Raw genomic sequence first — 15301 nt, forward strand, 5'->3', positions numbered from 1 at the left:
TCCAGAGTGTGACAAGTTCACATCAATTCTGAGCATTGATGTCCACAGATTTTCAAGTTGCCAAGGTTGAGAAACACTGTTGCAGATGCCGGGTATGTGGGCTGACCCCAACAAAGTTGGACATATAGAGGTTGAGATAGGACAAGAATATTATCAAACACAACATAACACCCCCCCACCCCCCACCCGATAGATGTTCTCAGCAACCATGGCTGAGTTTACCCAGTCAGGGCAGGAGAAAAGAATGTAGAGTGTAAATCCTGGAGTAGTCATATAAGCATGACTTGAGCCTTAGATCCTGCAGTTGCTGATCAATGTCACTTTCACAGCATTTACAATTGAAGCTACTTATCTGAGTCTAGCCCATGATACGTTCCCTACTGAGCTCCTCAATGCGTGTTGGTATTCCTAAAGAGCCACGGTGGTGTAGTGACTAGGATGCAGGATTGCAGCTGACTCTGCCCAATGCCAGGAGTTTGATCCTGACCGGCTGAAGGTTGACTCAGCCTTCCATCCTTCTGAGGTTGGTAAAATGAGGACCCAGATTGTTAGGGGCAATATGTTGACTCTGTACACTATTTAGAAAGGGCTGTAAAGCACAGTGAAGCAGTTTATAAGTCTAAGTGGGGGTGCTAGTATTAGAGAGAGGTTGTTTGTTCTTTGTGGGGTGGAGCTCTGATACTTCAGATTTCAACTTTCACAACCTTTGCCATTGACCAAGGCCATGGGGGGGTGGTGGGGATGGGGGGATACAAACATTCAAGTGACGATGGTCTAAGTGAAGCCCTGATCTCTTCTTTACATGAGATGCATATCAAAAAGACCTGGGACTTCTATGCAGCTGCCATATTCATTTTTTTTCACCCAGATGTCTCTGTCCTTGACTATGCTATTGATAGGATTGATTGGAATTCGATATCTGCTTTGATCCTCAGTGTGGTCTCCATAAGTACCTTGTGATAACACATCACTCCAACCTCCATACCCCTTCTGATTTTTTTTCATGGATTGGAAGGGACTTTGGAGGCCTTCTAGAGACATGTCAGCACCACCAATATATAAGTGACAGAAAGTCTTGACTATAAAGCCAACAACAAGAGCCCTATGGAAGTTGTTTTATCCATGACATTGCCACCCAAATTTAGATCTGGATTATAGAATACAGAATAACAGAGTTGTAGGTGACTTTGGAGATCTTCTAGTCCAACCCCCTGCTCAAACAGGAAACTCTATACCATTCTGGATAAACAGCCCTCCAAAACCTCCAGTGATGGAGCATCCACAACTTCTGGAGGCAAGCCATTCCAATAATTAATTGTTCTCCCTGTCAGGAAATTTCTCCAAATCATCTTGGCTCCAATTCATCTTTTCCTCCGCCTCCTTCTTATCTTTCCTATACTACCAGAATCAATGAATCAATCAACATTACCTTTAATGAAGACATATAACTTGGCTCTCAGTTCCTCTGCGAACGGGAGGTGGTCATAAAAGCAGGTGAAATAGCCGGTGTCGTTGGCCACAGCTCGGTTAACTCCAATTGTGCTGCAGGAATGCCATGGCTTGTCTGAACATTTCTGCTTGTGAATATGCCACCGCTTGCTGTGGGTGATCTGTTCATCTCCAGCTTGCCATGTCAAGCCATGTGAGCCCCTGGCAAGAGAAAGTACCATTCCATCAGTTTCAGGCATAACATAAGATGCTGCCAGGCAACTGGGCACAACCACATGGCAGTTTGCCGCCTGGTGAAGAACAACCTTGGCCTATGTGGAAATCATTAAGGACAGTATACTCCAGGGTGGGAAGATCAAAGGACAATCTAAGAAAATGGGACTTCCCTATGGAAAATAACTCCAAGAAGAAGAAGAAGAACCCATCTCACACATGCTATGGTATATACTGTGTCCTTCAACATGCACAGAGGAAGACCTCATGCTGGGAAAGAAACCATGGCCCAATACTGGGCAAATGTCATTTAGTTTTAATCCTATTTATTCTACACGCTTTTACATGTGCTACATTTTCTACGACTTATGTTATACCTATTTTATTTGCCCAGTGTTGAATGTTATATATCTATAATGTGTAGGTGCTTCTGACATGAATAAAGAAGGACATAATATGGAAACCTAGTTTGGTGAAGACTAAGAATCAGGTACCATAAGTTGTAGACCTCCATGCAGAAATTGGCTGGGTGACCTTGGGCCAGTCCTCCCCTCTCTTTCAGCCCAACCTACCTCACAGAGTTGAAGTGATGGACAAAAAGGAAGAGGTGGCATACACATAAAGAGTGCAGAAAAGAGCAACAAAGATGAATAGGGGGCTGGACACTAAGACATATGAAGAACTGTTGCAGGATTTGGGTAAGTCTAGTCTAGTGAAAAGAAGGACTAGGGGTGATATGCTAGCAGTCTTCCAAAATTTGAGAGACTGCCATAAAGAAGAGGGGGTTAACCTATTTTCCAAAGAATCAGGAGAAGAAGCAATGGATGGAAACTGATCAAGGAGAGAAGCAACCTAGTACTAAGGAGAAATTTCCTAACAGTTAGAACAATCAACCAGTAGAATGGCTTGCTTCAGAAGTTGTGGTTGCTCCATCACTAGAAGCTTTTAAGAAGAGATTGAACAGCCATTTGTCTGGAATGGTATAGGGTCTCCTGCTTGAACAGGGGGTTGGTCTAGGAGACTATCAAAGTCCCTTCCAGCTCTATGTTCTACAGTATGTTCTACATCAGGGAGAATTGTGTATGCCACTTTGAATTGTATATAATAAAGTTGGGATGTGAAATCTAATAAAAATAAAAAGCAAGGGTGGTATATGTTGAAATTCCACATTAAAGGAAATCTGATTGAGCAGTGGAGTAAAGTTTGTGAAACCAGTTTGAGTTTGACCAGCAGGGGTGTCCAACTTTGGCAACTTTAAAACCTGTTGTCAGCCTCAGCTTTGCCTGCTTCAGCTGCCATAAGAAACGGGGGGAGGGACCAGTTAAGGGGGCGAAAGGGGGGAAGATTGCAGGAGGTGTTTTTCCATTGCAGGAGGTGTCTTTCCAAGAAACGAAAGTGAATCTCCAAAGGGGCCGGCTGACCAACTGCCCTACATTCCTGATGAATGACGTTGCCAGACGTGATGCCACCTGACCTTTGGGAGACCTTTGGATTGGATGATGGTCAATGGACAAGGGGGGGGGAGAAGCTTACTAGATGCTATTTCGCGCGTTTTGCTCACTTCCAGCTTTACCTGGGTTGCGATCATTTCATATTCAGTAAAAGTACTAATCTCTTTAAAATTATTGAGGTTGGGTTCTTCTTTCCTGGATATTGAAGGAAGCATACCTGACACCTGTGGACTTCAACTCTCAGAATTCCCCAGGCTGTGGATTTCTGGGAGTTGAAGTCCACAGGTCTTAAAGTTGCCAAGGTTGGACACCCCTGCTTTACAGCACAGTGATGTGTTTTCTATGCCCAGTGGAGGTTTATTGGCCACAATAGAGCATATACTCCCAGATATAAAACTGCCTGGTGCAGAGAATTGTTTCAGTGTTACCCCTTCTTCCCGGAGCCCCCAGGAATCAAACAAAGTTTATAAGGCAAGGAAGCAGGCTGTGCAACCTTTTGGAAAACATTAGGAGAAAGTAATTCACAGTATCAATGTTGTACCTGTCTTTAGAGCAGTTCCTTTGCTTTGTTTTGGCCAATATTTAAATGCTATCCCCTTGTATGATTCTAGAATCTTTCCCTGGCTCATCTGCCTGTCCTCTGTTCCTGTCATTTGGTCCCTGGAAAAGACATGACTGCTTTCAGGAATAAAACACAGGTACCCTACTTGCATACCTGCATGCTTTGAAGCACTTTGGGGAAATGAAATCTGAACATTCCCTAGAGAATATTTTAGTTCTTCCATTCCTCCTTATCCCTCTTCTGTGGTTCATCAAGGGACATTGGTAATAGTAACAATTCTGCTAACTAGCTAGGAGACATTTTTAGTCTTTCCTGGCTATTCTCCTTTGACTTTATAATTCTAATCACAAGTTTTCCAATAGTGTTAGTTCTGACTATACAAGTGCAAAAGGACAATTCATACTTTAAATTTCAGAATAGATACCATCCCTGAGAGGAAGACTTTTTCTATCTTGGCCCTGATCATGCCAAATTCTCCTCCTCCTTCTTCTCCTCCTCCCCGCCTCCCCTCTCTCTTTTCTTCTCAGCAATTGGCTGGATATTACCTACTGCTGCTCTTTCACTGAATTTTCAACAAGGAGTTCACGAAACACTTATGACTCACATTGATTGCAAAATGGATTTATTTGGCATCCAGTTGCATAATTGAATTACCCACTATCATGTTCTTTCATGTTGAAGAAGATCCTGTAAACCACCCATTTTGCTGCCACTAAATCCTGCAATCTTGTCTTCTTTCAGCAAGGCTGTCACAGGTCAGCAACTTCTGAAGCTGCTTCAGGAGATAAATTAACTTGTTCAAAGGTTCTGGGGGATTAAAGTGTGCGAGTGCTGTCTTTCTTTTCTGAAATGCAACGGGCTGTTGGGAAAGATAACCACAGCGATAATCATGCCATTGTATGATGTTGGTGTGTGTGTGTCATAAAAGCCAGGATGGTGGCTATCACCATGCAAAACAGAATGGGACAACTTGCCACGGCCAACTTGCTGTGGGACACTTTGGCCACAGGACAATTCAACAATTCATTTTAATTATTTAAAATAATTAAGACCTTACTTTAACTTTTGTCATTCATATTTCATTTTGTTCCTCCTTTGGCATCCTTTTTTTAATGATACTATTCCATCATTTCTTCAATATTAGTGTAGCTCTTGTCCCACAGTGAGTTGCCCCACAACAAGTTGGCCCTGGCGAGTTGGCTATGGCCGGCCCAGTTTGTACATGTATTGCCGGTCTTTAATTGTAGGACCTTGACCGCCATCCTGGCTTTTTTGACTGTCCCTACCCTGGACGCCCCTGCACTATTAACTTTAGAAAGAAATCATGATTACTGTCTATTATATTGCAACAAGTCGGCTTGTTTGAAGTTTCTGGCAATGTTGCTATAAAATACTGAAAGACACTGCAGGAAAAGAAATACAGGTAGTTCTTGACTTATGGCAACAAATGGGACTAGAATGTTCTTGCTAAGCAAGGTGGTTGTTAAGTGAATTACATCTGATTTTACAACCTCTTTTCCCCGCAGTTATTAAGTGGATCACTGCAACTGTTAAATAAATTATGCAGTTGCTAAGTGACCCTGGCTTCCTTCATTGATTTTACTGACAAGCCACCCATGAGAGTTGCAGATGGTGATCATGTTAAAAATACACGACGGTTGCCAAGTCATCAAACTTTGATCCTGTGGCTACGAGGATGCTGAGACTATCATAAATATGAAGACCAGTTGTAAGTAATTGTAAATCACCTGGACTAGTCCCTGCAGTTTTCTTGGCAGATTTTCAATAGTGGTTTGCCATTGCCTTCTTCCCAGGGCTGAGAGAAAATGACTGGCCCAGGATCACCCTGCCAACTTTTGACTAAGATGGGACTAAAACTCACAGTTTCCAGTTTCTAGCATGACGCCTTCACCACCACACCAAACTGGTTATCACAACGTTGTATCTATCTTATCCCAAAGTCTGTTTCAGCACTTCTTGCAAATCTTCCACCCTGCATAGACATTCTTTATGGACTATTTTTTGAAGGTTGGTCTGGAACTACATTTATTTTTCCCTCTGCTCAAGTTGTTTAGGAAAACTCTGGTTTTTAGGCTAAGGCCCTAGAAGGTATTTCAGAATAACAGAATAATAGGAGTTAGAAGGGACCTTGGAGGTTTTCTAGTGCAACCCCCTGCTCAAACGGTAAGGGCCTGGTGGCTCAGCAGATAGATAGCATTGTGATTAACACCAGCTGTCTGCAATTACTGTAAGTTCGAATCTCACCAGGCTCAGCCTTCCATCTTTTCTAAGGTAGGTGAAATGAGGACCCAGTTTGTGGGGGCAATAAACTGACTTTGTATAAATATACAAAAGTATGAAGGCTATTGCTTAACGTATTGTAAGCCGCCCTGAGTCTCCGGAGAAGGGCGGCATATAAATCAAATTAAAAAACAACAACAACAGGAGATGCTATCCCATTTCAGAAAAGTGGCTGTCCAGTCTTTTCTTAAAAGGTTCCAATGATGGAGTACCCACAACTTCTGAAGGCAAGTTATTTCACTGGTTAATTGATCTCACTGTCAGGAAATTTCTCCTTAGTTCTAGGCTGCTTCTCTCCTTGATTAGTTTCTATCCATTGCTTCTTGTCCTGCCTTCCGGTGCTTTGGACAATAAGTTGACTCCCTCTTCTTTGTGGCAGCCCCTCACATATTGGAAGACTGCTATCATGTCATCCCTAGTCCTTCTTTACTCAAGACTAACTATACCCAATTCCTGTAATATTTCAGGACAACATCTCCTAGAAATCTAAATTCCCACTTAGTTTGGGATGCCAAGAATGCCAGGTATTTTACCTGCAAGTTATGCTGAACGAATCTCCAGCTTCCACTATAATATAGTCACGATTGATGTTCAATTCAGGTTTCATAAGCCTTTCTTGCTTCGCCAGAGCTGAGCCAGATGGAGGGAGGGAGAGGGAAAGAGAGGAGAGAGAGGGATTAGATGAGAGCATTTCTAATTCAACTATTTTTATTCCTTATTTTTCATGCTAAATAACAGTAATTGCATAGTCCCATGGCTTAGCGGTTTTCTTCAATAATTATAAAATAGAAAGTTATTCTACTTTATTGCTTGTTTATGAAAACAGAAATAACCTTTAACATTCCTTAGTCATTCCATCCTAATTTACAGCGCGTTTCTCCATGATACACATCTGAAAGAATGAAATCAAAAGACTAACCTATTCACACACTACCCTGTTTTAAAATGTCCAGTCTTAGCATTGGAATATGGATTTTTCCTTTAGTTATGTAAATTTGCAGTCAGCGATATTCCTATTGGTTAGTAACTATAGATACATGTTAGGCAATCATCCATCAGATGTAGTAAATATCATTTCACATCTCCAGATAAAAATACTAGGTGTATAATCATTTTTAAAAAAATTAAAATTAACAACAAAAGAAATAAAATAACCTATTCTTTGTCAGTCAATTTGGACCCTAACTTTCCATTTATAGAACATTCAAAGAGGGCTGAGATTTAAAAACTAAAGAATTGCAGAAAGAGCAAACAGGATGGGAAAACCTGACAATTAAATATGCAGAGACAAATGTCATTGACAGGGTACAGTAATGAACACCATAAACTGTTCTGATTTCGGGTGGAGAATTGTCCTGCCAAATAAATCTGCAAACTGCCATGAATTACTTCCTATTTATTTATGTGTTCAACTTCTATCCCATTGTTTCCTTCAGAAGTTCATGCTGACATATGTAATGCTACCTCCTTCTATAATGTCACAAGCAATCTTGTGCAGAAGACATGGAGGGAGGGAGGGAGAGGGGGGAAGGGAGAGAGGAAGAGAGAGAGGGAAAGAGGGAGAGTTTCAGTGGTGTGTTGCCCCCAGTTCGCACTGGTTCTATAGAACCGGTAGTAAAACCGCCGGGAGGCTCCGCCCACCGACCCCGACGTCATCAAAACACTTCTGCGCACGCGCAGAAGAGCGCGCGCATGCAGCCCCACTACAAACCGGTAGTAAAGGTAAGTAGAACCCACCCCTGGAGAGTTTGTTAATGTCCTAATTCATGTTCTGCTAACTGTTACATTCTCTTTCAAACTCATTTCTGTGGTTCTCTATGTTTATAAAATCATAATGATTGGTTAGGTATTATGTGAAAATGCAACCACATTAGCTTATTCAGGGAATCACAATTGTCAGGTACAAGGCATCAGAATGATACTGTGAATTGATCAGAGAAGCATCCTTATTGCTATCGCCCATTCACAAGAATCTCACCAGACTAACCACACTTTCTTGAGAACAACCAGGTAAGCACTCTGGGGATTTGGTGTGTAGGTGTGTTTCAGGTTGTCTATGGATAAAACTCACATCTCAATAAAGATGACCACACACAATACACAATACAGATATTGAAACGGAACTAGTGGGTTAAGAAGCCAGTTGTAAATCATCTCAAAGATTTTGCAATGCATTCCCAACCATGTGCACCATGACTTCATCAGATGCAAATGTTCTGATTTGCATTGGTTGCCAATAATGTCACTGTTGCAATATTTCCAGGATCAGACTCAATAAAGATAATAGAAGTTAAAGCTTTAAATATATTTCTTTTTAATTATGATAGGCATTCTATATTCACTGAATATTCAAGGTAGAAGCAACGAGAATGGTGAGGGTGGCTCCTTATATATACAAGGGGTGGAGCTAGGAATGGGAGTGGTAAGTTATGAATACATTAAAGTCCAAAGAATAAGTTAACCTCTGATGTTCCATATATACATTATTTACACATTGGAGAATAAGGCATTTACATCTGACAGTCACGATGTCCTGACAGGTGTGAAATATTTACTGGCTGAATGCCTATCAGATAGCCCTGAAGAAAGTGCAAATTTAGGCTGGCATTAAACTGCTGTCCAAATATATAATCTGGACAAGTTTTTTTAATGAACATGTGAAAGTGAAACAAATTCAAAAATAGAGTAAAGCTCCTATGTCCTATGTCAGTTGAGATACCGGTGGTGCAAATCCATATTTATTTTGCCATTAAAAAATCATTCAGAAGAAAAAAAAAGTAGGGTAATAGCATAGGTTGGATTCTGAAAGAATCTTGTCTATGGTTTCCACCAAGAATCCCACAGTTCTCTTCCTCCTCCTCTTCCTCCCAAACTCTACTGCCTTCTAACACTGATAATGTTCCCTAGTTGGGTCATGAAACATCTAGAAGAAAAGATGAGAGTGCACAAAAAGACTCCATAGTTCAACCCTGGCCTGCAAATATTCTCTTCTCTCAGTGCCTTCTAAACAGGTGTTGCAGATATGTAAAAGAGTAGATGGTGTTGATTGCCCTGGTTGCCCCATGGATAAACGTAATATCTAGATTTGTGTCCAGCCATTTCAATGCCTCTGAACCCTCCTCGCAGCTAGATTCCCTTCTAAGTGCCAGCCAGCAGACTTTCTTCACCTTATCTGAGGTCCTCAATTTATTTCCAACTAAACTTATTTACATTCAGTCTATAAAAACATATCCTGTTTCATGTACTGCTGAAATGGGAATGCCCCTCTTGCGTGGCTTGTCCTTCTCCAATTAGATTTGCTCTGCAGAGTCACCGGGGATGGGAATGGGAGCTCCGTTTTCAAAATATTTGCTTTTGCTGAAATTATTACACGGCAGTGCCTGGGCGTCTCACACGGCCCCCTCTTTGCGGTCCTAACAAACCTAATGGCCCTATTTAAATGAGGCCAGGATGGATCAGAAATATGCTGTGTTTCCCCCGATGGCTTTGAAAGGGCCATTATGGGGACTGTAAAACTCATTTTACGTGTTCTATCTCAGCCAGAATAATTATGACCAGTAATAAAGACTCAGCTGTACAAATCCAAGTCATAATTCTGTGGGAATGCAGGAAAAGCACCCCAGCAGGCCTTCGACATGTCCCTGCACAAACACGCCTTTGCCATGTGATCAGAAATGTTTTTAAAAGACTTCAGCAGAGAACTGAAATAGGAGGTGAGGATGGCTAGGTTTTTCCTCCAGCAGGAGGTGTGGAAGGAGTGTAAAGCATTAGTACCACTTTATAAAGCCTTAGTAGGACCACCGTTGGAATAGTGCATCCAGTTTTGGTCACCATATTAGAAGAAAGATCTAGAGACTCTGGAAAGAGTGCAGAGAAGAGCAACAAAGATGATTGGGGGTCTGGAGGCTAAAACATATGAAGAACGGTTGCAGGAATTGGGAATGTCTAGACCAGTGATGGCGAATCTTTTTGCCATCGTGTGCCAAGAGCGGGGGGTGGGGGGGAAGGGTGGGTAGCGCACACAAGTGCCCACACCCATAATTCTATGCGCCTCACCCCCGTGCATGCACATGCGACCCCCCTTGCTTCCTCCCGCTCCTGGCACGCGATGGCCTGATGGGCCCAGTAGGCCTGTTTTTCTCTCTCCCCAGGCTCCAGAGCCTTTCTAGGAGCTTGGGGAGGATGAAAACGGCCTTCCTCACCCTCCGAAGGCCCTCCGGAGGCCGGAAACGGCCCATTTGCCAACTTCCAGAAGGCCTCCGGGCGGAGGGGAGGCTGTTTTTGTCCTCCCCAAGCTCCTAGAAAGGCTCGGAGCCTGGGGAGAGAGAAAAACAGGCCTTCCCCACCACCTCCCGAGGCCCTCAGGAGGCAGGAAACAGCCTGTTTCCCAACTTCTGGTGAGCCCAGAAGGCCTGAAAATCAGCTGGCTGGTGTGCGCATGTGCACCTGAGCTGAGCTTATGTGCCCACCGATATGGCTACGTGTGCCACCTGTGGCACGCGTGCCATAGGTTCGCCATCATGGGTCTAGACTAATGAAAAGAAGGACTAGGGGGTGACAGGATAGCAGTTTTCCAATATTTGAGGGGCTGCCACATAGAAGGGGTGTGTGTGTGGTTTCAACCTATTCTCCAAAGTACCTGAAGGCAGGACAAGAAACAATGGATGGAAACTAACCAAGGAGAGAAGCCACCTAGTAGTAGAAATTTCCTGACAGTGAGAACAATTAATCAGTGGAACAACTTCCCTCCAATGCTTAAACATTAGAGACTTTCCACTATCTTATCTATAGAATTTGTTTTCCGTATCTTCATTGGCAAATATGAGTCAGTTGACAAATGCCTGAATTTTGATCATGTGATGGGGATGCCGTAACAGTCGTTACAATGTCATTTTTTCAATGACATTGTAACTTCGAATGATCATTAAATGAAAGTTATGGTTCAAAGCAATGGTGAAATGTAAAATTTGTTACTACCGGTTCTGTGGGCGTGGCTTGGTGGGGGGTAATGTGACTGGGTGGGCGTGGCCAACTTTTTTTTTTTTTTTTACTTTTAAAACCATTTTTTCTACAACCTCTTCAGCCAAAGAGGTTGTAAAAAAATGCTTTTAAAAGCCTCTGATGATTCCAGCTGAATTGACTGATCGGCAGCGGCTTTTTTTTTCTTTTAAAAGCCTCTGACAATCCCAGCTGAGCCGCGTGATCAGAGGCTTTTTTTTTTTAACTTTTAAAAGCATTTTTTCGGCCAAAGAGGTTGTAGAAAAAATGCTTTTTAATTTTTTTTTAAAAAGCCTCTGATGATTGCGCGGCTCAGCTGGGCATGGGGGGAGGGGGCAGGGATTTTTGCTACCGGTTCTCCGAACCACCCGCCGCCATCGCTACCAGATCAGATGATCCGGTCCGAACTGGGAGCATATCACCTCTGGTTCAAAGTTATGACATGCTCAGAAAAAGTTATTTATGACCCACCCTCGAAATTATGACCATTGTGATTGCATGTGATTGCAATTCAGGGACGTGGTAACCAGTTTGCATTTAACAATGGGTGCAGTGAATGGTGACCACACTTTATGACCGCACTGACCTACGATGGAAATTCCATTTCCAATTGTGGTCAAAAGTCAAGGACTACTTGTTTTTTTTTAATTGGCTTTTATTGTAATATGTAATAATACAATTCAACATTTTTCGGTTCCGTGGTATTCATACATATATACATATTATTTACATGGTATTACATCTTTAGTCAAGGACTACTTGTACAGCACCAAAGAAATCATAACGTCACAAATGACAAGACCAAAGAATAACATAAAGGAAAACAAGGATAAAACCCAAACAGGTAACCACAATTGGTCAGCTGGGAACAGTTTGAAATCAAACAGATTGAATTTGTGTTTGCAGCAACATTTGGGGCAACCTGCACCTGGGGAAAAGAGCAGTCCAGGAGAAGATACTTATTATGGGTCAGGTTTGTCATCTTCACTACAACTCACAGGCCCATCACACAGTTGCAATCCCATAGGCCAGCTTGGAAAACAGCCATTCACTTCACATCTATCCAGGTTAACCTCGAGAATGCCTAGAGACAGGAAGGGTCCAGGATCCCTTTCTGTGGCCTGACCATTAGTGATCCCTTTATCAAATCACTTGGTTTTGAGCTGCCCTGCTCTGTGTGGACGAAACTGAACATAATTAGGTGTGATACTGGAAGAAGTAAACTCACATCCAATGGTGGGATTCAGCCAGTTTGCACCACTTTGGGAGAACCGGCTGTTAACTTTCTGAACAGTTTGGCAAACTGATTGTTGGAAGAAATCATTAGGGCAGAGAACCGGTTGCTAAATTACTTGAATCCCACCACTGCTCACAACCAATACAAAAGCTACGAGTGGCACAAAGAGCCACAGAAAGAAACATGCTCAGCATCACAAGACAAGTTAGACCCACACATGGATTAGAGAAGAAACGAAAGCATACAATCCATCAAGAGAGTAAAAGAAATGAAATGGAAATGGTCACGAAGCAAAAGAACTGATGGCAGGTGGACCAAGGCAGTCATAGAATGGATCCCGCTTGATAAAAAGCATCCATGAAAGAGAACTAAAACAAGATGGATCGATGACATCAGCAACTATTGCAGGCCCAGTTGGCAAAAGAAAACTCAGGACCATAATAGTTGGAACCAAGCGGAAGAAGCCTTCATCCTGCAGTGAACAGACAATGGCTGGAGTGAGGATGGGATGGGATGGGATGGAATAGAAAATAGAACAGGACAGAATGGAATGGAATAGAACAAAATTCTTTATTGGCCAAATGTGATTGGACAAACAAGGAATTTGATCCCGGTGCATAAGCTCTCAGTGTACATACAAGCAATGTGATAAATCATGATCATAATCATAAAATACAGTCATGATAAATCATAAGATACAACACCCAAATGATGACTGGAAGAAGTGCCCTGTTTTAGTGGGGATGGAAAGATTCCCCTTACTGCGATTGTGGAGCTGATATGCAAACTATTCAGCATATTGTGCAAGATTGCCCCACGACCTCTGTTCTCTGGGTCCCTAGATCATCTGCATGAAGCAATGCCAGAGGCAATCGCCTGAATAGCTGAACTGGACATCCAGTTAGGAGGCCCCCGGCCCTGCCACACCCCCGTAGAAGCTTTGCTTATATTTACGTGTATATATGTTTGCTTCTAATGTTCTCATCATACGCTAAATAAATAAATAATAACCACAACTCCTGAACACTATTAGAGAGGAAACTTCAGCAGACCCTCCCAGGAACAGATATTAAAGGTCTAGAGAGCTTCCTCAGAAATGATTATAATCATGACAATAATACACATGAGATCACTTATAAGAAGTGGAACTGGTTGGCTAAAAGAATATCCATCGGGTACAGTTGTAAACAAGATCTGTGTCCTTGGAGAAACTTGCAACCAGACTTTAGCATGTGTGTGTTTTTGCTTATTCCCATCCCACCCTGCCAAAAAGTTGAACAAAACCATACTGGATAAATACTCAAAAATGGGCTGGTGGTGGAGGTGAAGTGGACTGATTTGCCCAGTCTCATTTCACAATCCTAGAAAGCAGATCTTCTGGCTGTGCTTCACAAAGCAGATGATGATATACGACACACTGAAACCATCCAACCTTTTGTTTGAATCTCCTCTGTTGTGTTCTGATAGCACTATTGCTCACCAACTGGAAATTTGGCCTTGGAATAACAATAGCAGTAGCAATAACAATAGCACATAGACTTTATATACTACTTCATAGTGCTTTAAGCACTCTGTAAGTGGTTTATCATGTTGCTCTGAGTCAACCTTGTTCCAACAGGCGGGGCTAAACATACGAACATGTGAATGATTTTTTAAATGTTATCTAATTCTGGGTTTTATTTAATTGACCAAACTAAGTAATAATTTTAATTAGCAATTTTATGATGTTTGTGTGTCTATATTTTTCTTGACTGTATACCGCCTTGAGTCCTATGGGAGAAAGGCGGTATAGAAATATAATAAATAAATAAATAAATAAATAATTAAATAAATAAATAAATAAATAAATAAACCTTGAGCCCATACTGCATTCTAACCACTGTGCCACCAGAACTCCTTATCCAGCCCTTTCGCTTGTCCCCAAGAGTAAATGGCCTAGAGATGTGGGAAGGAAGGAAGGAAGGAAGGAAGGAAGGAAGGAAGGAAGGAAGGAAGGAAGGAAGGACCCCAAGTTGTTCTGAGCTTCTGGTCCTAACAAGTAGTGTTTGTTTGTTTGTTCAATTTCTATAGCCCCAAATCTCAACCAATGACTCTGGATGGCTTAGAAGTGTTCTTGCAACAGCTGACTGACTGACAAAATGAGCACTGCACCATTACAACCCAGGTTCCTCATCAACCCTCTAATCCAAGAACAAAAGGGATGGCGTTTGCCTCACAACCTCACATTACAGGCTCCATCATTGCTGTAACTTCCTAGCCTGGCCTAAGCATTGAGACTGAGATGTACAGGCCTCCTGACGCTCCCGTGACTCTCCAAGTGGTTCTGCATCCAAGTACTAACCAAGCCTGACTTGCTTAGGATGCTTGCCCACCCGAGGTCAGCCAGGGGCTGGTGCCTGCGGAGACCTCAATCTGTGAGCTATAATCTTCTCCCTTCCTGTAAGTCATCCAAAAGGCCCCCTCCAGACCAATCCTAGCTAGTGAGAACATCATGGTAATGCTTCTCAGAAAGTCTGTGCCAACAGATTCATCACTATGGGTTTCTGTGATGTACCAGCAGTGTGAAGAAAGGATCAGTCCGCATGAACAAATCCCACTATAAATTTTCTGCAGCTCGACAATTGCTTTGGTGCTGTCTTCACCAAAGTTAATTTCCCCTTGCAAATCGAGCTCTGTCTTGTAACCCCAGACTTTATCCAAGCATGTAAAAAAAGAGAAGACATTCACATTGACATGATCATTAAACAAAGACAGCTCTTCTGAGAGCCTCTTAGTGTCAACCACCCAAGCCATAAGTCTACAGGAGACATTTCCAGCACATGTGCTTCTCAGAAACTTTAAGCAGCCACTTGATGCCAAGCACAACACAAGCAAGGCAGATGTTTATTCCTCCTCCAAAATTGCAGGATTTCAAATAGTATCTGGTGGAGAAAGCAGCCCAGGAACATGTGCTATGGAAACAGCCTGGAAGCACCTCAGCTGAGCCTTGTTGATGAGGAATGGCCTGGGAAAATGGACATTTAGGCTTGGTGATCAATGACAACAGGAAGAAAAAAAGCGTCCTGGGACATTGACCACTGGGGTTTGGTG

At 42.4% G+C, this 15301-nt stretch overlaps 1 protein-coding gene across 4 annotated transcripts in view; it reads right to left on the bottom strand.

Moving 5' to 3' along the window:
- LOC117675990 (vascular endothelial growth factor receptor kdr-like) overlaps positions 1–15301 on the bottom strand; it is a 197098-nt gene that overhangs the window by 131652 nt on the left and 50145 nt on the right. For 2 of the 4 annotated variants that reach the window (XM_034435095.3, XM_034435094.3), the window contains exons 2-3: positions 6510–6606; positions 1430–1650 (exon numbers count right to left, since the gene is read on the bottom strand). In XM_034435095.3, coding sequence (XP_034290986.2) covers positions 1430–1650; positions 6510–6606 — 318 coding nt within the window. The remainder of the gene's footprint in view (positions 1–1429; positions 1651–6509; positions 6607–15301) is intronic. The other 2 variants (XM_087877452.1, XM_034435096.3) reach the window with 1 other exon arrangement.

The sequence above is a fragment of the Pantherophis guttatus genome, chromosome 12 (assembly GCF_059756535.1).
Source record: "Pantherophis guttatus breed Tessera chromosome 12, ASM5975653v1, whole genome shotgun sequence".
In the NCBI taxonomy this organism is placed as follows: domain Eukaryota; kingdom Metazoa; phylum Chordata; class Lepidosauria; order Squamata; family Colubridae; genus Pantherophis; species Pantherophis guttatus.